At 46.1% G+C, this 26,125-nt stretch overlaps 2 protein-coding genes across 4 annotated transcripts in view; one reads left to right on the forward strand and one right to left on the reverse strand.

The window, feature by feature from the left end:
• The window catches only part of ARL3 (ARF like GTPase 3), a 215,777-nt gene extending 197,166 nt beyond the window's left edge, over positions 1–18,611 (reverse strand). Inside the window, exon 1 of the mRNA XM_085606551.1 lies at positions 18,512–18,611. Coding sequence (XP_085462677.1) covers positions 18,512–18,514 — 3 coding nt within the window. The 5' untranslated portion in view covers positions 18,515–18,611. The remainder of the gene's footprint in view (positions 1–18,511) is intronic.
• A 63-nt stretch (positions 18,612–18,674) lies between these two features.
• The window catches only part of SFXN2 (sideroflexin 2), a 158,217-nt gene continuing 150,766 nt past the window's right edge, over positions 18,675–26,125 (forward strand). For 2 of the 3 annotated variants that reach the window (XM_085606545.1, XM_085606543.1), the window contains exon 1: positions 18,675–19,223. The gene's annotated coding sequence lies outside the window, so the exon portion shown is untranslated. The remainder of the gene's footprint in view (positions 19,224–26,125) is intronic. The other variant, XM_085606544.1, reaches the window with a different exon arrangement.

Genomic DNA, 26,125 nt, shown 5'->3' on the forward strand with positions numbered 1-26,125 from the left:
GCATGATTGGATAGCAGTAAGTTGTGATAGGGGTCTAGGGGATATGGGGGGGGGGGGGGGGGAGGATGGGATTCTGCTCGTCCCTAGGTTCACAGGAATGGTAGGGTGGGGGTTGGGGGGGGGGTCAATTTGATAGTTAGGGAGGTAGGAGTTACAGAAGACGAGGAGGTCTGAGGGGGAGAGATGGTTTGATGCACAGAGGGCCTATGGGCACGGTTGCAGCGGGGGGGGGGGGTTCTCCAATTTTGAAGTTTAGAGGTGTTTAGTGAGTCACGGCTTGGGGAGATCGCGTGGTTTAGGCGGATTTCAGAGGTGAGGGAGTTAAAATCTTTCCTGAGTTGAGAAAGTTCGGACGACAAGTTCAGATCATTCATGAGCTGGGAAAGTTCAGATGACAGGGAAAGGAGATAGTTTTCAAGGTTTGATAGAGTCTGAGTTAAAAGAGTGATAGGGACTGGGTGGGGGAAGGAGTTGGGGGGAAGGGTAGGATCAGATTTGTCCGGGGAGAGCGGTCTGTGGAGTGTGTGGATTGGGAGGCTGGGGGTGGGGAGTAGAGGCGTTTTCAGGTTGGTGGACGATGAGAGGTCCGTGTGGTCAGAAAGGGAGTGCAAAGAGTCGTAATCAGTGTTTTGAGATGGGAAGGGGTCCAGAGAGGAGAAATAACATCCAGGTTAAGGGGGGGGAAGGCAGTTAGGGGGGAGGAGAAATTGGGACGGGCAGTCTACTGATAAGAACTGCAGGGGGAGGGAGCTGGGAGGAGGCAGTGAGGTAGGGGGTGTGCCTGGTGGTGGGTGGGGAGAAGTCATTAGGGAGATAAAGGGTTTGGGAGGCTGAACAAGTTGTTGAGGTGGCCAGATGGGGGAGGGGTGCTATCAAAGGGGGGTTATTGGAGGATTGGGTTTGATAGACATCGTACGTAGTAGAAGTGTCTGTAGGGTGGGGGGTTGTGGATAAGGAAGGGGATGGTGAGAGGGTGTCAGTCTGTTGGGAGGGAGAAGTGTTAGGAAGTGGGATGGATAGTAGGTAGGAAAAGGTGCTGAAATGTTGTTCAAAGATGGAGAGGTGTTTTTCAGAAGCTTGGATGAGAATGTTACCGGATTTAAAAACGGAGATGTCTATTTCGCTGAGGAAAGCAGGGGAAGGGGAGGTGGACAATTTAAAAACCATACGGGATTTTACATGATTTAGTGATGGGGAGGTGGTGGAGGAAGATGTTTTTCCATTTGGAGGGGCGTTTAGAGTAAAAAATGTTGTTGGTATTTTTTATGGAAGAGAGGCTAAGGTAGTTATCGACAAAAAGTTTCATGGTGAACAATAAGTAGTTTGTGTTTAATGTTTTCCTTGGCGTTTTTAGAGAGATTAGGGGGTAGAGGATGGACCATTAGTTCGGGCCATGTTTAGTGAGTCCTGTGGATTGAGTCTGTAGTCAGTTGTATTGCAGGGGTGCGTGAGGGGGGGGCATGGCGATGAGATTAAGGAGGCAAGGTGGGGGGGAGGGAGGGAGGTAGGAGGGGAAGACTTGATATAGATCGTAGAGACGGTCACGGTAGGAGCGGGGTGTAGGTGAGTGATAAGAGCAAGAGCTAGTGGGTGGGAGAGGGCCGCGTTAGGGGGCATGAGAAAAGGTATAAACAAAGAGGGTCAGAAAGAGTAGCAAACAGAGTGACGCAGGAGAGAGGAATACAAAGAGGGTGAGCGAGCGAACGTTTACAAATTTCGATTAACAGAGAGCAGGTTGGGGTCAGGGGAGCATATTAAGGGGGCGGGATATTGAGGATATAGTGAAAAAGAAAAAAAAAAACAGTGTGATACAGGTAATAAATAGTGAGCAATATGTAAAACCGATAATTACAATCATAGCCAATGGAAGTAAATCACAATGGAAAACAGTACAAAGGAACACAGTGGGTTCAAACCATCGAGCAAAAAGCAGTAGTTCAGCTATGGAGATATAGTTAGCCAGTAGGCAAAATAAGTGATAGTATAGATTGTAAAAATAATTGCATAGGCTGGTAGTCTTGGGAGTAAGGTAGTGTCGACGTTCCAATTTGGCCAAAAGACAGGATTGTTGATATGAGAGGATTGAGGACAGAAAGCTTTCGGCAGGTTTAGACTCAATAGTGGGAGGCAGAGCCTCAGCCTCGGGAGCTGGGAAGGCCTCCAGTTGCAAGTGCGGGGAGGTTTACTTAGAATTAGGTAGGAGACCATCCGTCGTTTTGTGGGGTGAGATACATCTTTGAGGAATCAAGACACAGAGATAGAAATATGGCCTAGGATCCAGGAGTGAGAAGTATGGGAGTATCAGCAAACGGGGGCATCAATGGACAAAGGATCCAGCCACTCAGGAGCGCAGCAGGGGAATCGGCGAGAGCTATGGGCCTCGAGTAGGGGTATTGGAGGAGAGGAGTAAGTGTCAGGAGCCGGGACGTCAACAATGGTATCGTTCACAAACTCCTTTCATGTTGATTTATTATGGGTAATACAGGATCCTCATTCACTATACATTGAAGAAAGTACACAAATGAAGTCCCTCCAGAAGAAACCAAATGGTACAGCCACGGGAGATCTCCTCACCACGGGGGCCAAGCGCTGTGCCAGGAGGTGAAAGTGGCTCTGGTGAGGCAGGGCAGACATGTTCAAATTGGCTCTGCTGGCGCTGGGACTCCTCCGTGTGAACACAAGCTGGGCAGCTGGCATGATGGTAACAGTAGGCCGATCACAGCGAAGGTCTGGCACTGGGACTGCTAGGGCCAGGCCGGCAGCAGCTGGTGAGGCACAGAGAGTGAGTCGGAGGTCCGAGCGGGGGTTGATGGCAGAAGGAAAAGGACATGGGTGGTCGGTCTTGCCAGCGGGCAGCGGCAAATGACCGAACTGGAGTCCAAGCCTGAGCGGTGGGAGGTGGGCAGACGGAGTAGGACCCAGGAGGATGCTCGCCTCTGCGGGGTAGATCACAGCATCAACTGCAATGCAATGGACAAACCCAAATGCATCTCCAAGATGCACTTCCCTGCCATAAAAGTCGGTCTCAGTAGCTCAGCGGGGTTGCGACGACTCTAGCGGCGATGAGGGACCTCAGCGTTGACTGCGGAGGGCGCCGGACGTGAAAAGCGGCCTCAAGCCAGACTCCGCTTCCCAGGGCCCACCGATGCAGGAGGCAGCAATCCAAACTGGAAAGCACAGATTCCGCTTCCCGGGGCCCACCGCCACAGGAGGCAATAATCCAGACTGGGAAGCACAAGGCCTCTGGAGCGAGAGGGTCTTCGTGAGGCTCCAGCAAGTATGACGAGGGCACCTCCGCCGCAGAGTGGATCCCAGCAGGGCAGCTGTAAGTGGAGTCTCCGGGCTGATAGCGGGGAGCGACCGGGTAGGCCGACTCATCCGGGGCCCAATCCTCTACCTGGGGCTCACTGCCATGGGAGGCAGCTCCCGGCAGTGAGAGCGACAGACCAACAACCACAAGGGAGAGGGGGGGGGGGGGGGGAGGGGGATACCCCGTGAAGCTCCAGCAGGCTGATGATAGTGGAGATGGACAATCAGGGCTGGGCCCAGCTCAGTCCCCGATCAGATGGCAGAGGGCACCGTACAAGGGAGGCGCCGCCGATGTCCGCTCCACTCCTTGGTCACGTTGTCAATGGGGATGTGAAATCCGACTTGCAGCCTTGGGGGGACTCTGCAGATGCAGTCAGCGGTGCAGGTCCGGGATCGTCTGAGAAAGGCCGGAGACGGGGGTTGCCGTAGCCTGAGTTCTTCGTGCTGTGGGTCCAGAGGATCCAGCTGAAGGTACCGAATCGTTTAAATTACTCCTTTAACCCCTTCAGTGCCCGCCCCTTTCCCCGCCCTGTGCCGGCCGTTTCATTAGCGGGCGGGGTTTATGACGAGCTGGTCTCGTCATGGGCACAGCGCAACCGCGGCCCATGACGAGACCAGCTCGTCATGGGCATTGAAGAGGTTAACACTGACTAGTTGCTAGTTTTGTTGCTTATTTCGTTCGTTGGGCACGATGGTCTGGGTTTACAGGGATTAACGCCGATGGCTATCCCTTACCTCAGGAGCTCGTGTAGGACTCTATTCTAAGCTTGTCACACTTCAGTAGCTCCCTTGAATGCAGGCTCCAAAAGTGGCTGCAAAGAGGGGAACCACGCAGATCAGAATCATGCACGCAACCACCCACTGCATGCGTTAGCACTGTTCTCATTGTATGGCACAAAAACTGTCAAGGTAGTGACATCCACAAAGAAATAACTTTGTGGGCATTCACAAAGACTCCCAAAGGTTTTCGCATACAATTTATGCACCTAAAGTTAGGATAAGAAAAGGCTGGCATGAATGAGAAATTGTAGTTGAATGTCTCCCAAATAAACCCATAAAAATCCTGGGGTGTAGAAGATGGTGTTTTACCAAAGGGTTATAGTTTCCATGGACAGGAAAAACAGTCCATATGTATATACAACACTACTATAACAGTAAACCAGCTGACTTTCTTCTGACAAAGTTCTTTGTTGAGGGTCAAGTGTCCATATCAGGGTTGCATGATTTGCATAGATTTTCATACATATTCCTAGAGATTTCTGTAAATTCACAAGAAGTCCAAAATCTATGCAAACGCGAGAAAAAGTACAATTCAGATATTCCCAAATTGAAAATTGATCTTTACTTTTTTAGTAGGTTTTAAGAATCGGATCTAAATTATGATCAAAAACAGTTATTTACCATGGGCATTTTTTGCAGTAGTTAGAGAACATTAATTAAACCATTTACGCTGGTACGGGATTCTTTGATACCTTACAACATGTTTTATTTTTATAAGCTGGTATCTTGAATTGTAATTCCTCCCTAGTTAAATACAGATTTTATTGTAATGTTTCTATTGTCATTCAGAGATGCTAATGAAGGTCTTCCTTCAGACTGATATAGTACAGCATGAGTATCTGTTGATTCCTAAGAGCAACACATCATTTAAGGCCAGATTTTCCAGGGCCTCTACCTCCCTGGGCATAAAGAGATTTGAACGATTGAATGCAGACTGGTGTCTTGTTCCAGCCACATCAGTATTTTCCGTATGTGTTCCTTCTAGAAAAAGACCACAAATAAATTTCTCTTAAGAACTGTAAACGTTTACTTTGTAGAAGGGAAAAAAGTTAGTTTTAGCTGACTTCACAAATAAAAGGCCCTTACCAAGAAATACTGTCTCTCTTAGAGATTTGCGTGTTTTGAAAGGTTGGAATTGCTTACTGACTCCTTTACACCTACTCTACAGCAACTAATTATTATGTTTGCAACTCACGTATTTTTTTACTGTACCTTCTGCCTTCCTGAGCATGGCAGCCATCTTTAAATGAAGTTGCGACTCCTACACAACTCTTCTGCTTCAACACAAAGGTGGATAGTGGCATTTGTGCTGCCACTCATTTAATCCTCTGATCTTCCAGCAGAGCAACTGGTTCTGTGGGTGACTTCTTCAGCCCTGTCATCATCGTAAGTAATTTATTAGTGTTTGGCCACATCAATATTGTAATTCGGTCTCAACCTTTATGGTTAAAATATGCTTAACCAATTTGTTCTTAAGCAACTCAAATACAAATGTACTTCTGAATCAAGAATGATTGGTTGTCATAACTCACTTGCACTCTCGAGCATTGGATTAAAGCCCTTTTTTCCACAATGACTCCAGCACTCCCATTTAAAGGAGTAGTTTTTCAGCAAGCCCTCTTTACCAGAGACAGTTGTATTCCTTCTTAATTATTTTTTCTACTTTTTCAGAGTGTCTAGGTACCCTAAATTATACTTCATCCTGATGATGACCTCGAAAATCATTTAGAAGGTCGAAACGTCAACAATACAGCAATCGAGCTGGGTCTTGTATTGCATTTCCAAGATATGAATCTGTGTTTCTATATCAAGGAACACAGACTTGGCAGTTTGCTCTTAGTTGATAGCTTTCACATATAAACACACTCGCATAGCACTGTCACTTCTCACTATGTGTACACTTTTGCGCACTGAGCACTATTCTTAATTTGCCCTACTTTGAAACCATAACAACATTGTTTTTGGTTAAGCCTTGTTGAAATAGTCACTGAATGATCTGGAAATTGTATTACTAAAGATTGTAGTGGATAGATTAAAAAGAAGTTGCTAGTGAACCATTATTTGTCATGTAAAAATGATCATACAGAGCAGGCCGGCGGGACCGTTCACATGTAGGAGTTGGACCAGACGGTGGTCTTGCAGAAGCATAGCCAACAGATGCAAACAAGACTTTCAGGGGGTTAATCAGCTACTTCTATCTCTCTGCAAGACTAATTGCGGTGGTGCTTCTCCAGCAGCCTATGAGAAAAGAGTGTCCCCCTGCTTAGGACTTGTCTGTGCCAGTCACCTAGAGATGGAGTCTGAAGCAACATCTTACAGTACAATAGTACTGGCAACAAGTCACACAGTGATCGCACCACAGAAGCGCTGCTGTCAGGTTGGGGTGGGGAGGGAGGTGGACAGAAAAGCTGCTATTGAGAGATAATGGGGAGCCAGACTTGGGGACTGTGTATGCCAATGTGCTCTGGGATCGCACACTTAGCAGAGGTCTGTGTTTATGGTGCCTATCCATATATTCATAACTCAAACAGTACTGCTGCCTTAAGAAGTACCTTTCATTCAATTCAAGTGCGCTAACTTGTTGCCCAAAAGCATATTTAAAGCCCCATTTAAATCTTCCATTATCTAAAATGAATTGATGTAGTATTTGCTTTCTACCCACTTTAACGAATGCTACTAGCATAATTTCTCGCATAATTTCCATAAACCCATATCGCCTGATCTTAGTCAAACATCTTAAATAAGTCCTAAGATTGTTTTTACATTTGATAAATTGCACAAAGAGATACACAAATTCCTTTAACAATGAGAAAAAAGTGAAATTGCAAATGTAAGACTTTCAGTAGCATTGCTGCTGAATCTTATATGTCAGGAGAAAAATCTAAACTACAATTGAATAAATGGCACAATAAGCAATTGTTTTCACACTGCTAGCTAGTTCTATAACAGTTGTGGTTATCAAATAAGAGAAGCATATTGTGCCTCCACGTATCTGGCTTACATAAATTATAGATGGTCTTAACGTAAGATGCAGCCAGAGAGCGTAAGAAACCACACCCCATTGGTTCTCTTTTTTTTTTAATACATGATATGTACATGCATAGCAGCACCTTGGATTAATCAAACATGCTTCTTACCCTTCTAATACTAAAGTTAGGCTTGGTCTCCAGCTAACACTCCTCCCACACTGCTTACTATCTGTAGTATCAACCCCTCCCTGTTTGTGTGCCCTGTTCTTAAGAGTGCCTACATCCAAGGCCACTGGAATTCACCAATTCTGCTGCAGTGGAGATTTATTTATTTTTTCTTGCATAAGCATGGATTTACTGCACTTGCTACATAATCCACTACCATCTGCATAATTTGCAGATTTTAGCAAGAATTTTTATTTCTAGCTCAAACATTATCAAAGGTTACTAAAAACTTAACCACGTCAGATCTGGTGGCGCCCGGTGCAACAATCTTTTTTGGCAACCCCTCCAATGATCTCCCTGTCGACGGATTCCCTCACTACCACCCTCCAACGCTGCCCCGCATCTTTCCATAGCCCTTCTTCTCACATATCGTTGATTTCAGAGCAGTGCAGCGGGACCAGGACTACGTGTCCCAGGGGGCTTGGTGTCCCTCACCTGTAGCTGATTGATTCTCGCCGCCTACAACGCACCTCGCCGCTCCCGCTGGCGCGTGAGCCGCATCGTTGATTTCAGAGCAGTGCAGCGGGACCAGGACTACGTGTCCCAGGGGGCTTGGTGTCCCTCACCTGTAGCTGATTGATTCTCGCCGCCAACAAAGTGCATCATCACTTCCGCTGCGCGGACGCGCGCCGGGCGAAGCCCGGGCCAAGGGCGGGCCCGTTTAAGCCCGTTCAAGACTAGTTAAGGACGGGACGGACCCTCTCTCTTACGTCCATTATAAGGTGAGGCTCATCATTATCATTATCATCCTGCCCTATTACAGAGTCCGTGTTAAATCCACCCGGATATCTTCATAAGATCTATCGCGAATACAGAAGAGGTTGAAAGTACCAACTATGACATCTGTCACTACAACAATTCTACGAGACAATAGTGTGACTAGTGCTGGTTCAATGTTGGGCACTTTGAACAATTTTCTTATACGGGTGTCGTCAGCTCTGGCTAAAGATATCGAATTGTCAGAAAAAAGGCTATCCCTAGACACTGTATTCGACAAACGGTCATCTATGGGAAGCCTGGCAGGGGTTAAATCTCCTGTCTTTATTGACACCGAGCCAGATGATACATTATGTTCATTGGATGAAGCCATAAGAAGCCCACTTGTTTCTACTAAAGACCTTATTGTGGTTCCGGCCAAACAGGTTATTGCTACTTTGGGGAAGAATACAAAAAACCCCACTCAGAATCCTTTGACTTCTCCTATAATCAAAACCAGATCAGCACTTATAGCCAAAAAGGGTATGACGAAACAAACTAAGGGCATGTTTGTGGAAAACAAAAGCTTGGGCGATAAAACATCAATACAAACGAAACCCAAGGGGAAAAAAAGGAAGTTGGGAAATGATGCACTAATTAAGGAGAGTATTATAAATAAAGATTGCTCCGGCCCACCTTGTCTAGCAAACAAAGAAATGTCCCCTAAGTTGGGTGCTGAGAGAGACTCTCTAGAGGAGCCGGGTATTTTGTTTTGGAAAAAAATGGAAGAAATGTTTAAAAAGACGATTCATCCATTTTATGGAAGACTGGACCGCATTGAGTCTAGACTCTCATGTCTTGAACTTTTGCTAGTATCAGTCCAGCAGACCTTGGGTAACCGGTCTAGCGAGCAACCAAGCAAACAGATGTCATCCCATTGCCAAAATGCTGTGGGTAAAACTCGTAATGGATTGCCAAATAGTGGCAGCACTCCTGCTGTAAATAAGCCTGTGTTTTCTTGTGCTGTAATTTCTCCAGACAAAGTTGCTGTGGCCAGTCAAACTGAGCAGGGTGCCAAGGGCAAAAATGTGGGGTTAAGTAAATTGGCATCTAACGTGGTTATTACACCAACTAAACCCGCAGAGTTTGCGACACCTACCCTACCTACTGTAGATCTCCCCCCTGAATCTGTCCCCTATGTGGTTATATTGGCAGGTGTGCCATCATTGGTACCGGGCAAGAGGGAGACACATACAGAGCTCAAAAATAAGTGAGGGAGGGCTAAGTCCTGGGGCAAATGTTCGTAATAGCACAATTATATCCAGATCTCGGATTCAATCACTCCCCTTAACTTATTTTTATGCTTCTGTGCAAGATCTATGTAGCAAAATTTCCTCATGGAACGATCGCTTTAGCCACCCGGTTGTACGGAATTTAAGCTTATTTAATCGGTTCTCGGCCTTGTCCGGATTGGAGGATTGTGACTGACAGCAAAAGGAGGCTGGGGGTGAGTTTACTAGTTTTAGTAGTTTAAATAGATCCTCTGAGTTATACCCATTGTTAGGTGAGGAACAAATGACTGTTGGTATAGCTATAGCTGAGGGAGGGCTAAGTCCTGGGGCAAATGTTCGTAATAGCACAATTATATGTTCAGGTATTGATCTCTCTTTAGACTTTTGCCCGCACGGGGTAGTTAATTCATCGTTTACGGTCAAGAATATGAAGCCTGACTTTAGTACTATCATTACTAGGGATGTACTATCTGAGGAACTCCCTTGTTTCACCTTAGGCCGAAATGCCCCTAGTAAGGAACCACTCACCATAGCTGCATACTTGTCGACATTCCCGTGTTCCACTGTGGATAGGATTGTAATTAATGATGGTAAACAGATTTCTCCTGGATTGATTTCAATGTTATCGTGGAACCTTGCTGGTATTGGATCTAAGGTTGCTTCTCCGTGCTGGCTTGAATTTATAAATGATTTTGATATCTGTCTCTTTCAAGAGACTTGGTCTGTTGAACCAGTTTATAACCCAGGTTATTTGAATTTGTATGTCCCTGCTGTGAGAGGACCTAGGGGACGCCCCATGGGAGGATTGACAATTTGGTTCAAACAGCATTTAAGCTGTGGCATTCAATTAATCTCGTCTGGGCATCGTGACATTATGGCTGTTAGGCTTGATGTGTTGGGTGACTTAAAAATTGTTATTATTAATGTGTATGCCCGAGGAGTTCCAGGAGGGAAAAAATCTGAAGTATTTTTGGCCTTAGAATCCCTGATTGAATCTCAGCCAGATGGGGTGTTACCATTAATTGCGGGTGATTTTAACTCTACTTTTGAACCGCTAGGTCTGGGAAGTACTAACATACTGGAAAAGGAGGACAGTATGTCCCCGAATTGGAGGCAGGGCCATCAGTTAAATGGACTGAGGCGGCGCTGTTTTTGAACGGACTTTGTTTAGGTAACCAACTAAGAGCCGCAAATGGTCGGACTCTGTCTGATAAGAAGCGAGTAAAAACCTACGATAATGGGTTAAGGTCTAGTAATATCGACTATTTACTCGTCCATTTGAAGCTCTGGCATACCCTGGTGGACATGGAAGTTAGGTCTCGTGATGAAAGTGACCATAACCCTCTTGCTGCATTATTTAGGCTAGGGCTTGAGGGCAGAGTTTCCCCCAGCGAAGATTTACCTATCCCCCAGACTATCTTATCAAATGATGAGCGGCACCTTAAATGGTCCATAGTGAGTAAACAAGCGGATACACTTATCGCCATTAATGCTCAGCTTGATAAGGTATTAGATAAGATGGGTGATGGTGCGTATTCTGGGTTGAAGTTCTGCCGATTTGAGCATGATCATAACGAATTGTTTATTAATCTCAAAGCTAAGTTTTGTAAAATTGGTACTACTAAGCCCATGGTGAGCAAAAAGCCCGAGAGGTGGTACAATAAGTCCTGCAGGGACGCTCGAGCTGGCTTGAGTCTAGCACTAAAAACAAGGAATTTAGAGACAATTAGAGCAGCCCGTTGTAACTACAGGAAAATAACCTGTAGGGCAAAAAGAGAGTGGGATGACCAAGTGTGGCTGAATCTCAAAGATGCATGCTTAACAAAGAACCAGGCACTTTTTTGGGATATTTACAAATGGGAAGGTGGTGAGCTTGTGGATAGCCCACAAAATAACGTACCCCAAAATTCCTGGGTCGAATATTTTAAGCCGCAGTATGCTAACTGAAGGTAACTGTTGCAGGACGACTTTCGCCCCCAAATTTTATGAAGGCAATGTTTTTAGCCTAGGGGATGTGGATAGGGCATTAAATGCTGTAATTGTAGGGCGAGCTCCAGGGATGGATTGCATACCTGTGGACTTATTCCTTAGTGATAAAGTGAGATGGAGAGTATACATTAGTTATTTAGCTAATGCCATTGCCCAGGGGATGGCTGTCCCTCACACCTGGAAAGGAGCAGAAATTGTGCCCATTTACAAAAAAGGTGATAAGTCTCTAGCGAGTAATTATAGGCCTATTAGCTTGATCGACTCCTCACAAAAATTAATGGGGCGTCTGGTCCTGGGTAAGATACAGGACTGGATGGAAGAGGGGGATATCCTCAGCCCATTGCAAGCTGGGTTCCACTCAAGGACAAGTACGATTGATCAGGTCTTTAGATTTATTCTTTTGTACTGGCGCGTTGTGGTATTGGGCAAAGGTACATTATATGCTGTTTTCGTGGATTTAAAGGCAGCATTCGATCTTGTCCCACGAGGGAAGCTTTGGCAGGTATTGGAGGAATTAGAAATGCCACGGGAATTGTTATCTTTGATTGTTCGCCTTCATGAGGACACCTATGCAAGAGTTAGATGGGGTAGGCAGGGGGAGACTACAGATGCTTTTCCAGTAGAGAGGGAAGTGAGACAGGGTTGCGTCATGGCGCCTACCCTATTCTCACTTTTTATAAATGAAGTGGCTAAATACCTCTCCCTGGTCCCAACTGATGCCCCTGTGTTGGCAGGTGAGTGTGTCCCGGTCATCATGTTCGCGGACGACACTCTAATACTTTCTAAAACTGCAAGTGGTCTTCAGAAGGCACTTCAGCGCTTTATGGATTTTTGCGATATGTGAGGGCTCGAAATGAATAGTGCTAAAACAAAATTTATGGTACTCACTGAACCTAGTTGCCCAAAACAAATAAAACGGTTCAAAGGAAGTATATATATGGGCAATTGCCGACTAGAGCGGGTTAATGCCTTCACCTATTTAGGGGTTAACCTCCAGTGTGATATGAGCTGGAATATGCAGTTAGACACAAGTATTTTGAGGTTTAAGCAACAAGGAGGCGCCTTACTCAAAAGATTTAAGTCTTCTTTCACTAAACCAATCAGATCAATTTTAGAGATCTATGGGATGAAAGTTTTGGGTTCAGTTCTTTATGGCGCCGAGTTGTGGGGGTTTTCCAATTTAAAGCAATTGGCTACCCTAGAAAACGAGTTTTTGAGGAAAGTTACTTGTGTCCCCCAAAGTACCCCCTTAGTCCCCCTGTATTGTGATCTTGGCAAGAAGTCTGTGTACGAATTGGCCATGCTGCGACCAGTATTATATTGGCGTAGGTTGTGGACCACGGAGGAACTGTATCATTACGCAAGGGGTCTTAAGGATGTAATTGAGAAGGACAGCTTTCACAAAATTAAGTGGTTGAAATCAATTGGTTCTCTTTTAGGGAAAATGGGGTTGAGGGATCTGTGGGACGATCCAACTAACACTGTTTTTCCCTCCAAGGCAGAAATGAAGAAGATTTATTGGGAGATGATTTTTACCGAAAAGTGTTGTGTAAATGCTTCTGCCCATCTCACAGAACGTTTTCTCGAATCTAAATCTTACCCATTATTGGAACCCTACTGGGACTCAATAGAAAAACCATTAGATCGAAAGCTTTACTTCCAATTCAGGATTGGATCCCTCCCTATAAGGGCATTTACGTCTAGCTGGGCGGGGACTGATGGTGACAAATGCCGTAATTGTAAGGACAAGATAGGGACAATGAGCCATTTCCTGTTTTTTTGTCCATTGTATGTAGCCCCAAGAAATAAATGGGTCAAACCAATATGCCGTCTCATTGGGGTTCGGAAACATGAAGAGGCATTAAGAGTATTACGTTCTGATCCTAGCCTCCCAATTGCATTGGCCATGGCAAAATTCCTGAAATGGGCATGGTTAATTAGAGCCAAGGAAGATTGCTAGGTACATGAAATCCAAACAATTTTTAAGAAGGAGGTTTGCACCAGTTACTAATTATTGAACTATGGTTACTTTCTGTACATCCCCTTTTTATGAAACATACTCGACACTAAACATAGGAAATGTAATTGCTTTTTATAAATTTTAATTATTTATAACTGTTTTTATGACTTGTATCATGTTTTATGTATATTGCGATACTTTTATGACTTACTGTCGAATAAAGTTTACAAAAAAAAAATACAAAATTCATTTTTTTTTATAGCACTGCTCATACCAGCGTAGGGTGTCAGAGCACTTTACATCACACACACATTATACAAGTTTAATTCAGCCTATAGGAAATGTTACATAACACGATGAGGATTGCAAGGTGTAGGAATCACATGTCATCCATACTAGTAGGCAGTATAGTGTTTGGTCTGGAGAAGCATAAACTTGGGATTTAAAATGTACTACTGTAGTTGGGGCTGGCTTTACTCTTAAGAATGCATTTCTACCCAAAACAAACTCTTTTTAAGCAACATTAAGATAATGAAAGTCGGGGGTGGGGGGGACACATAACATTCTAACATTTACCATGAAGTTTGCATACAGCTCTTTGATGACAGTTCACAGCATAGGTCACTGTGCTATATTCGAATTATAATTTATGAACCTCAGGTAAAAGAATCTGTGTGACAGAAGCAGTAACCCACTGTGTTATCCACATAAAATGCAGTTCTTTGATTTTCATGGTCCACGTTCTTTGCAGCAGGCACATTAACTCTGTGCTACTTTTTGAGGAGTGAAAACTGCCAATAGACAAAACTTCAATCTCTCCTTTCAGTAAGAACATTAATCACTAGAATTATCTTGACATTTTTATTGTTACCTTAAAACTGTTGGACACACAAGTAACACTGCAGGGCTTTTAAACCCATTATTATGAAACACAGCACTTCCCCCACCCCCTGAACTCAGCGCCAAATATAGCTGTACCGGTCACAAAGCCGACCCTGACGTGTTGCTGCAAAGTGGTGGGTCATCTTTCCATTATGAATTGCTGTATACAAGTACTAAACTTCTACTAATGAAGTGAAACCTCTGAACAGAGAATGATAACATTAAAAAAGTGCAGTTATTCTGCTAGAAATGTACAGCATTACATAGTGCAATTTGCCTTTTCTTGGCATACAATATAGTCCACATGTCACATATTTTGCTCTGGTAACATAATGCCCATTTCCAGGAAGGCACAGGAAGGAAAATGTTCAAATTGCAGCAGAAAGATATTACCATGTGAAGTAATGTTTAAGCCCTGGGTGTTGACAATTTTTTGCTGGCAAATGTACTATTACTAAATTTGCAAAAAACATTTCCAAAATATTTTGGGGGGCGGAAGTAGATATCTGCCCACTCCAACTATACGGTAGACTTTATGTGATTCAATTTGTGGGCAATATTAGCAAGTGATGTGTTACACACCATTTGCAACTATATTTGCTTCCAAGTTCTCCTGCCCAGGCAAGCCAGGCTCACCCATGCTCTGAAGCCAATCATCACTCCTTACAAAGTTTGATGCACCGTTATTTCATGAACTTCCTGCTATGGTGCACAAGTGACTACATTTCAAGTGACAACATTTTGTTCCACCCTATGAGACACATCTATCCTTCTGTGGCACAAAAATACCACCTTACACCATTATACAAGGGAAGAGGGGGGTAGAATTACCACCTCCTGTGTTTATGCATACAAACACCAATCACGTTTTTAAAATGTAGAACTGTACCTCTTCACACATCATCTATCAAAGGAGATTACTTCAGACTTTACCTAAAACACAATACTTGCACACCCTAATTCGATATGCCAACCTGTACAGACAGGACGCAATATAATTTAATATGCCAATCATTCTAACCCAGAGGTCTCTAAACTTTTCTGTAGTAAGAACTACTTGCGCTTAAAGAAAATCATTCTGAGCTACTAATATTATTAGTCTTGTGACAGTGACCATTTCAGACATAATTACATTAGTGGCCATCCCATGTAAGATTTTCAGCAGTGATCAATCACCTTATAATTTAAAAAAGGCTTTGCCAATTTGGAATACCTCTACATAGCTAATGCATGAGTCATAACTGCAATGCATTCAGCACCACGGTCACAATATGGAATAGTTTATTTATTGTACAATTAATAAAAATTCACAATATAAAAACTTCAAAAAGAATACATTTAAGCCTTATTTACATTTATAGTGTGAGTTTAAGAAAAGAAAATGATTGTTCTCTATAAAATCATGAAAGTCTCAGTTGCTTTTTGGTATTGACCATTTATAAGTTTATAAAGTCAATGTGCCTTAGCTTGCCAGGCGTAGTTGTAACTTGGCAAGTGACTAAACGGGCTGTCATTTATTGGGTTGAGGTGCTGTTACTTGCTGTTCATTAGATGAGCCGTGTGGATGGTTCAGGAGTCTGCTAGCCACTATATCAAAGTACTTTGTCAATCTGCAGTTTAGCTGAGTCTCATCAGGATTAAAGCACAGCATCACAGCCTGCCTGCAACTTGTATGCCCTTTTGATTCCATAAAGCTCGAAATAAAGAGCGCCTTATGTTCGTCAAGATTGGGCAGATGCAGGTCACAATATGAGCAATAAGTCTCCCAGATGCCACTTTTTATGTGCTCTATCAGCTTTATATATATTTTGCAAATTCTACTTTTTTTCCTTTCCCACTTTTTTAATTGTGGTACACATTTATCAATTAAACCAATCAAACGCTTTTAATATAATAGCTGGGCAGCACACAGGAGAGTTAATTACAGGTACTGGGAGAACTACTAGTGGCTCGTTGGAGAACTCTGGTCTAATCATATCCAATTAGGTTAGAGCAGTACCTTCAAAACCTTTGAAGGCCACAACCCAATTTTTGGGAATGACAAACTTTTACGACTCACCTAGCTTTATTGGATATGATGCAAAAAGGGCAACTGATGGACAGAACGTTGAACAGTGTCAAACAGTCACCCCAGTACAGAGTTCTGGGCCTAAATCTAATGTTTTTTGCTCCCCATACAATTACAGTTTAAACCCAGCCAAAGGCAAATAAATCTTGACCTTGCTCCCAATGAGAACAGACCAGCCCGATATGCCAGGCCGGGTCTAAACTGGGGTGGCATGGTGAGCAAAAGAACGATGGATTTAACCCATATCTCTTCACTGGGGGTGAATGTTTTGATTTGTTCTGCATTCCGTACATCATCTGTGTGTCTTTTGCATTCTCACCCAAAGTGCCACTAAATTCAAGCTAGCCTGGCAGATCAGGGAAACCCCAAAACCAGTCCCAGGATGCATATTTCTGGTCCAGGGAGGACCTGGATTGGCAGTTTAGGCTGGACAGTTCCCATGAGGAACAGGGTCAAGACTGATTTGCATATGGCTGGGTCTAAACTGGGGTGGCACGGTGAGCAAAAGAACAATGGATTAAACCCAGATCAATTGACTGCAGGTAAATATTTTGATTTGTTCTGCATTCTATCCATCATTTGTGTGTCTTTTCCTTTATTGGATATGAGGCAGGCGATTTTTTCAATGTAACTAAAGCATCATGTGACTTAAGTCCATGCCCTCCTGAAACTTGCAATGGCGTTCCCATTGCAGTGTTTTGCTAAGGCTCATGCATGAGCGTTAGCACTGCACCGCCGTAGGCCAGCCGCTGCAGGACCGCCCGACCTGATTTCCAGGTGGAATCAGGCAGGCATTCACGCTTTGGCAGTGTGGCGTCAGGGCACTGGCATGGCAGCCCGCTGCCACAACAAATTCATATCAAGGCCCTTAGTCTATTAAATCAAATAAAAGAGATTTTGTACTCCAGACATGCTGAACTCACATATTTTAAGGTGCTCTTGTATGTCATAATCAAGAAGTAGACGAATCTGTTAAATAAAATATTTGATTAGGATCACATAATTTGAAATGAGTTTATGGGTCAAGACTTACAGTTAGGTCGAGAAGACTATTCAAGTCACTAGACTTAAAGGTCTGCTAACATTTTTTCAGATTTTGAGGCCTGGAAGACACAGCCTGACATTTTACCTCTGTCTTTGTAGTGCAGCAAATTAGACCATATAAGCACAGAAATGTAAAGGTGTCTTTACCTATTGCTTGGATTTGAAGGACCCAGCAAAAATCAGCCCCCGACCAACAGTTTGGGAAACACTGTGTTAGGACGTTATAGACAGCAGCCTATGCATCGCAACAACTTAAATGCATGCTTCATTGGGAAAGACATAAAATTCAAAGTCCCGATTACTGGACAAAAATAGGAAAAGTCTTCTAAAGTTGTGCACCAAACTAATACTCTCTCATGGAGCACAGTTGCTCTAAAAATTCAATAACACTCGTCTCATAGTCTACAGACGCCACGTGCAAAATGAACCTTAGTACCCAGATTGCAGTCAACACAGAGCACATATTGTAAGTATCTCCTATTTCATTTGTTAGATGCAGGCAAATAGAGATGTAGCAGGGCTGATAAGAGTTATCATTCCGGTCCTACTCAGGTCTCTTCTTCAGAGATATAAGATCCACGTAAGTGGTGGGTATGTACTTGAGGAATATACGAGGCAACTACGAACACAGATCCTAACCTCTACAAAGGACAGGCCACTTCTGGGGTCTTCTCCCATATCGCGACACAGCGGAGTAATGTCGGAGAAGAAATTACTCCATGAATGAAAGGAAAAACGTATTAATGGCATATAAACACACCAGTAGCTAGTCATGACCACTAAATCTAAATCGCTGGCTCCTAATATTCCCTGCCAGTTCTGCAAAACTTGGAAGACTCCTAGAAATCCTAAAGAGCATTCTAGTAAACAGAGAAACAAACAATACCAGCGATATACACAGAAGACACGCATGTTGGTCTCTACGGTGGAAAAGTCTAACAAATATACCACACTCTACATGGCATTCGTTACTTCGGCCCATTTAAAAATTGACAGCGGATGTATTTCGATGACGGCCTTTGTAACTTGCTAAGAGGCTTTTAAAAGCTCCATAGCCCACAGCGTGCTAGGCATCATGACAGACCGCTGCATCCCTGAATCCCGTCCCATGTCATCCTTAACGTAACTGGCAAAGTAACACAGCAGGATGTTGTGCGCTGGCCCTCAAATCTGCCCCGTCTCCGAGCACATGTATCGGTAATGCCACGTACCCCCAGTCAGTGACCTGAACTACCCAGCGCTACCCCCTACCCTCCCCAGCAGAACCCCTGGCGCGGCACCAACCGACAGAACTCACCATCCTCTCCTCCGCGACACCAGGTTACTATGGGCAACTACGTCACCCACGCACGCCGGGAACGTATGACGTTACAACGCGAGGGGAGGATTAAGATAAAAAGCCCGAGTGCTAAGGAGGGAATAAAGAAGACTCACGTAGGAGCGTGCCCAATAGCAGGCTGAAAACCGAATTCATGCCATATGCTGGAGCGCGCGAGTGACCGCGAATAGCGATAAGAGTGACCTGCTTCTTGAGCACAAATGCTGTGCCCATCTTGCTACAGGATATTGTTCAGTTAATTAGAAAGTAAATCTGGTTTGGAATGCTGGAAGCTATGTTACTTTTTAAAGGGTTGCACCTTTTTATAAGTATGACCTAGAAACGATTATGAGTTTTTTTAACTCGTACCCCAATAGTTTGTAGTGTATCGTACTGATGAGGGACAGGGCAGGAGGTAAAGAAAGTGAACTGAAAAGAGCGGGCATGTTGGCGTGATGGGTGGCTTGCCAAAGAACAAGATTATTGGTGATCACAGGAGAGGACAATAATGTGAAAAGGAGGCGGGGCGGGGCTTTCCCAGTGTACCACTGATGATCTTACCCACACCTAATATGGCCGCCATATTTTCCCTCCTAGTCTTGAAACTGTAAAGTTGGTGTGGCTGTATTGGGTGGCTGCTGTTTCTGCTGAAGGTGCTGGATTATTTTCATTTTGGAACCTTTTGCAGCAGGTAGGTTGCGAGTCTTGTATCCTTACAGTTGGTGTTATCGATTTTTTATTTATTTGGTGCAGGAGTATTCGAGGCGAGTGTTGGTAGTACTTCCACGTGTGCTGCTTGCTTTCGTAGTTCATTCACGGAGGTTGAACAGGCGAAACTTGTGCAACGTGTCGCTTCTTAAAAGGGTATTAGCATTGATTCGCTATGGGTTACCTATCATTCATTTTTCTGACCGTCCAGTCCACGGCATTTGCAAGTGGAAGCATCTAGTGTGGGTGGTCACCATTTTCAAGACCGTTTCGAAGTATGGTTCTTTGTGTTTTGGAAAGAATGTACCGTGATAGAGCGAATATTGTTACATACATATGAATATTGTTACACACTGTTCTCTTTTCCTCTGCACTATAGAAGTTATATGTTTGCCTTATAGTATCCGACGAAAGCTCTAAACGCTTAACACGTTTTTTTTGCCAATTTAGAATCTATTTGAAGGCAAAACTCACATATGTGTGTTTTTATTTTGTTGTTTATACTGGTGCACATACAGGCGAAAAGGGAGCTTACTGTTACATCACTACTTGGGCCCACACATCTGACACTGCAAAATGCATTTCACAGTAAAATCCCTCGCTCTTTCTCTAGTGTGAAGTCCTTCAGTTGCCAAAAAGGCAAAACTAAAGTGTAAGACTAACCTAAATTGATTGTGAGTCGCACTATGCTTAGAGAAAAACATTGAAAACAGGCACACTGGTTTTTAGAGTATGAATACAGTGGAAAGAAAAACAAGCATTGGCAAAGCCAATAGGTCTTTGTTATGCGAGAGGTATTGGCTTTGACACTGTGGTTTAGCCATATTGCACACCCGTGTGGTAGCAGTTCAGCATGGCTAAAAGATCGTGAAGTTGAGTGGAGTGGATGACAGTGGAGCAGATTGCAGGGAGTGAAGTGGATTACAGAGAATTACAGTGAGTGGTATTGATTACAGTGGATTATAATGGATTGCAGTACCATGGATTACAGTTTATTACAATGGAGTGGATTACAGAGTAGTGATTTACAGTGGATTTGAGTACATTGGGCTGGACTATAGTGGAGTGGGTTTGGATTACAGTGGGCTGGATGGATTACAGTGGAGAATATTAGAGTCTGTATCACTGCATGGAATAAAGAACACTCTCCAACTATATATGCCATCCTTTGTAATTGTGTACAATGAATAACACCCCTTTCATTCTGCCATACAACCTGCAATAAAGACTACCCAAGACATGTCTGCCATTGCGGAATAAACAATATCTCATGTTCTATCTCGCTGCACTTCTGCTTGCAATAAAGATCCCTGCATATGTGTCCTGGTTACAGTATCACTGCACGGGATCGCCCTGACTATATGCAATAAAAAAAAAAAAACCTTGGCAAAGCTGAATAGGTCTCTCGTATGAAAGAGGTATTGGCTTTGGCAGTGTGTTTTAGCCATGTACACCAGTGTGGCTGCTGTTCAGCCTGGATAAAAGTTAGTGGCATAGAGGAGGGTGGTGTGGAGTGTCATAAACTGGAATGGTGAAGAGTGGAGGGGCATAGAGTGTTGTGTGCTGGATTGACAAGGAGTGGAGTCGCGTACAGTGGAGTTTAGTAGAGTGGACTGGTATAGAGTGCATTGGCGGTTAGTATGCCCTGTTCCCCCCCCCCCCCCCCCTGAGGCAGCTGATAGCGCAGGCAGAAGTACAGCCGAGGTTGTTGGCGTGGACCCTGACTGGCGTTCCAGTCAGAAGCGCGAGCAGTGACCTTTCGCCTTCAGCGCCTGGCCAGCGAGTGCCCAATTGCCCCTCAGAGACTTTGGCCATAGTTAGAGCCTCCCCGCCTCCCCCAGTGGTGAGATCGCGACTGCGACCCTTGACAGGGCCCCTTCAACTTAAGTGCCTCCTGGCGGGCGTTCGGACGTCTCCGTACCCACCGCCGTCGAAGCGCTGATCGTGGACAGAAGGTGAGGTGCTGCGCTGGGGCGGGGAAAGGCTGGCCTTCATTTGGGCGAGAGTACCGTCTCTGCCCTGCCCGAGTGACTTGGGGACTGCTGTTGTGGGCGGGAGCCCCCCCCGTGAGTGAGATCGGAGGGAGGATCCCGGAGCCCCTGGAACCCCCCCTTCGCCCTTGGGAGAAGGGCCATACTGACTGGGGCGCTTACCGGCGCAGCTAAAGTGAGGTGGGACCGTCTCTTCCCCTGAAGTCGCCGCATTGTTCCGGGACTGAGGTGCGGCTCCAATTTTGAACTGTGCGCGCAGGTAGTTTGACCCCTCCGGCAGCCCGTTCGACGGTCTGAGGACTCGTGAACTGAAGCCGCCTTCGGAGACCCCGCCTGCGTTGACAGAAGCGCACAGACTCCTCCGGCCGCAGTAGTATTAAACCGGCTGGCCGCGGAGTGTAATTGCCGTAGTCATTGTATGTCTTTATCTTCCAGATGCACGCGCAATATGCTTTAAGTGCAACTAAAGGATTATCACGAGTATCTTGTGCCCAGAGAGCCCGAACCCATGAACACTTCAAAAACTGTAAGAGCGCGCATTCCGCATTAAATGGCAATCTAAATGTGTTTACCCTGAAAGTGATTAATTGGTGGCAGCGATACCAGTATGACCCTGAGATATTTATGTGAAACGATCGGTATCTAACTTGCTATGCAACTGTGATGTTTTGCTGATATTTATTCCAGTCATTGCTGATATTTATTCCAAATGTATTGAATCCCGATATTTATCCAGTATATTTCTTTATTAGAGTCCAACCATTTATTCCTACGCAACCAGCACACAGCTAATCAAACCCATGTAAGAAAGGTGAATGTGATTAACTAATTGAACTTCTTCCAACCCAGAGAACTTTTACATAAACAAAACGTATTTTTCTATAACAGTGGTGTGGTGTCCTTCTTTTTATGTGGTGTGCAGGGAGTTATTATTTGGTCATAGCCGGCTTAACACAACAGCCTTCTACCGCCTTGTCACTCGAGCCAAGCTACCCCCCCCCCCCCCCCTTTGTGCTGGGCTTGCCCATCGCAGGTCCAACATAAAATTGGTGGCAGCGGTTGGGATTACGAGCCGTGCTGTTGTGAACCTCATAATAATTCAGTGTGCATCACAGGTACACACCCGGAGTATTCTCCCAGCGGCCTTCTAATTCTGTGATTTTGTTTTTTTTAAATTCTTTCATGGAGGTGGGTGGAGGTGATCCTCCGAGAAAGTTCCTATCTTCATAACCTACTTCGGGGTGGTGGTCCACACTTTCAACTGACAAAAATGGAATTCAAAATGTCAGAGCTGGAGACCTATACTGTGGCACAGCTCAGGGAGTTCTGTCAGGAAAGGGGAGTGTTCGTTAGGCGAGGAGCCAAGAGAGAGGAGCTCCGTATTAGTCTGCGAGCCTGGGTGGAAGCACACTCGGAGGGAACGGTAGAGGAGGAGGAATCAGACAGGGAAACTGTCATGGAGATGATTACAGAATGTCCCCTGGGGGTGGGTGCGATGTCTATCAGCCCCAAGGTAGCCTCACGGGAGGGCAGTAGTGTGTGAGGGTTATCAGAAACCGAGTTAGCCGACAGGAGAGAGGGAAGACAGTTAAGGTGGGAGTTGGCCAAGCTGGAGATGGAAGGGAGGAGGATGGAACATGAGTTCAAGTTACGAGAACTCGACCTCAAGACCATTAACAATACTACGGGGGGTGTCGAGTCCAAGGAAATTGCCAGGGAGCCCAGGCCCCATTTACCAAAGGACGTAGTCGCCAGTTATTCCGCTGGGGACGACATAGCCAAGTGGCTGGCAGCCTATGAGGTCTCCTTAAGAGCCCATGGGATCCATGAGAAGCACTGGGGTGGTGGATTATAGCGGTACATGCCTCCGACAGGAAGGGATGCCCTATTGGCCCTAGACCGGGAGGAACAGGTAGACTACCCCGCCATGAAGGTGGCGCTCATTAGGAAGTTTGGGTTGACCCCGGAGAAATACCGGCAAAGGTTTAGGGGTAGCCACAAGCTGAGCTCACAAAATTGGGTTGACTTCCTGGATTTTGCCAAGAAAGCCCTGGAAGGGTGGGTCCACGGTAGTGAGGTGGAGGACTATCAAGGGTTGTATGACTTAATCCTCAAGGAGCATCTACTCGAGAAATGCCTTCCCGAGCTGAGGCAACACCTGGTAGACAGCAAACTTACTTGCCCCCGTAAGCTTGCTGAGGAGGCGGACATTTGGGCAAGTACCCGAGTGTCCACGAAGGGGACTGGAGGAGATTCTCAGAAGTCCGGACAGGGTGCTCCCCTAAGGAAAGAGGGGGGAGATAACAAGAAACAGGAGTTCTCCAAAGGCCCCCAAAATAACTTTAAGGGGAGAAACACCTTTTCCAACTCTAAGGCTAACCCGCAGAAGAACCCTAACCCTGGCCAGAGTCAGCAGCCAAGGGTTGTCCATTGCTTTGAGTGCGGTGGTATTGGACATTACAAAGGAGACCCGAAATGCCCAAAGAGACCACCCCCTCCCGCTGGAGGAAAGGCCCCGGGAGTCGCTAGTGTAGCGCTCGGGGAGGAGATGCCCTTAAGTGAGGGAAGGGAGTGGGTGGGAGTCACCTTAGTGTCCCTGGGTGATCGGGAAATGGTTCCAAAGATCCAGGTGCCCTCGAATACTACCAAGTATGGGCAGTGGGTCACCATCAATGGCCATAGAGGGGAAGCTCTGAGAGATACAGGAGCCAGTATGACTATGGTATTGAGTCATCTGGTGTCCTCGGAGCAGGTGGTTCCGGGCGTACTTCATCCAGCCGCACTGGATGACGGCAGAATGGGCCACTATCCTGTGGCCGAGGTTCCCTTTGAGTGGGGAGGGGTTGCAGGTCCACTTCGAGTCGCCGTAAGCCCCGCCGTGCCAGTCGATTGTTTGCTGGGCAATGATATGGAGCACAATGCTTGGAAGGAGGTGGAATACCGGACTCATTCGGAGATGCTGGGTACACCTGATTGGGCCTGTGTGAGTACCAGGTCGGCGACTGCTCGGGAGGAGAAGTCGCAGGGGTCGGAGTCTGGAACAATGGCCCACCCCGTAGCTGCTGATGAGGGAGCATGCCGAGGACAGGAGGAGCCTGCCTCGACGTCCGTGCCCCGTGAGACGGATAGGCCACCTACGGAGGTGGACCCGGAGTCCACGGAGGAGGACATGGTTCCGCTGGAGAACTTACCTATCCCCGCTGATTGGCGAGTGGAGGGAGGTCCGTCCAGGGAGGAACTGAGCAGGGGACAAAGGGAATGTCCCACCCTCAAGGGTCTGAGGCAACAGGCTGAAGCCCAAGCAGCGGGTAACGAGTCTGGGAACTATTGTATTTACTGGGAGGATGGCCTCCTCTACAGTGAACCCAGGGCGCCAGTGCACGGATTGTCACGGGCCCTGGTAGTCCCACAGTGTTACCGAGCCTTCCTGTTAGAGTTGGCTCATGAGATTCCCTTGGCAGGACACTTGGGTCAGGACAAGGCCTTTGCCAGGCTTGTCCCCCACTTTTATTGGCCTCGAATGAGGGTGGCGTCCGACGCATATTGTCGGTCGTGTGTGTCATGCCAAGCCAGTGGGAAAACAGGGACGAAGCTGAAGGCTCCCCTGGAACCACTTCCCGTCGTTGGCACCCCCTTTGAAAGGGTGGGCATCGACATTGCTGGGCCCTTAGATCCACCGACAACCTCCGGTCACAGGTTTATCCTGGTACTGGTGGATCATGCCACAAGGTATCCAGAGGCAATTCCTCTGAGAACCATCACTGCACCGGTGGTGGCAAAGGCCCTGATGGGGATCTTTACCCGAGTGGGTTTCCCCAAGGAAGTTGTGTCTGATAGGGGGACCAACTTCATGTCAGCATACATGCGGGCAATGTGGAAGGAGTGTGGAGTGACCTACCGGTTCACCACTCCTTATCACCCACAGGCCAATGGCCTTGTGGAAAGGTTCAACAAGACGTTGAAGGGTATGATCAGAAGTCTACCCGAAAGCCTGCGGAGGAAATGGGACGTCCTCCTACCCTGCTTACTTTTTTTCCTACAGGGAAGTGCCACAGAAGGGAGTGGGCTTTAGCCCCTTCGAGCTTCTGTATGGGCACCCTGTACGTGGACCTCTCAGCCTGGTGAGGGACTCATGGGAAAAGTCTTCCCGGAAAGTTCCCCAGGACGTGGTGAGCTATATGCTGGCCTTCCGGAGCCAAATGGCTAAGTTGTGGAAGCAAGCTTCTGACAACTTGGAAGCCAGCCAGGCAGTGATGAAAGCGTGGTATGACCACAACGCTCACCCAGTGGAGCTGGAGCCTGGACAGAAGGTGTGGGTGATGGAACCGGGAGAGCTAAGCGCTCTTGAGGACCGTTGGACAGGCCCATATGAGGTATTGGAAAAGATGGGCAAGTCTACCTACCTGGTGGACGTCAAGACCCCACGGCATCCACGTCGGGTGCTGCATGCCAATCGCCTCAAGCCCCACTATGAGAGGCCCGAAGTCATGTTGATCCTGGTGACTGATGGATCGGAGGAAGAGGACACTGAGCCTCTCCCCGACCTGTTGGCGTCTCAAGAAAAGGATGGGTCATTGGAGGGAGTGAAACTCTCACCATCCCTAACTCCGGAGCAGCAGGAGGAATGCCGCCAGGTCCTGGGGTCATTCTCTCCTCTGTTCTCCCTTGTCCCGGGTAAGACCCATCTGTGTGTTCATGACGTGGACACCGGCGACAGCCCACCTGTGAAGTCTAAGTCTTATCGGCTGTCGGACAAGGTGAAGGCCAGCATCCGAAGTGAAGTAGCTAAGATGCTGGAGCTCGGAGTTATTGAACCTTCAAATAGCCCTTGGTCTAGCCCGGTGGTTTTAGTTCCTAAAGCTGCACCACCTGGCACCACGCCAGAATTGCGATT

The sequence above is a fragment of the Triturus cristatus genome, chromosome 1_2 (genome assembly GCF_964204655.1).
Source record: "Triturus cristatus chromosome 1_2, aTriCri1.1, whole genome shotgun sequence".
NCBI classification, from domain to species: domain Eukaryota; kingdom Metazoa; phylum Chordata; class Amphibia; order Caudata; family Salamandridae; genus Triturus; species Triturus cristatus.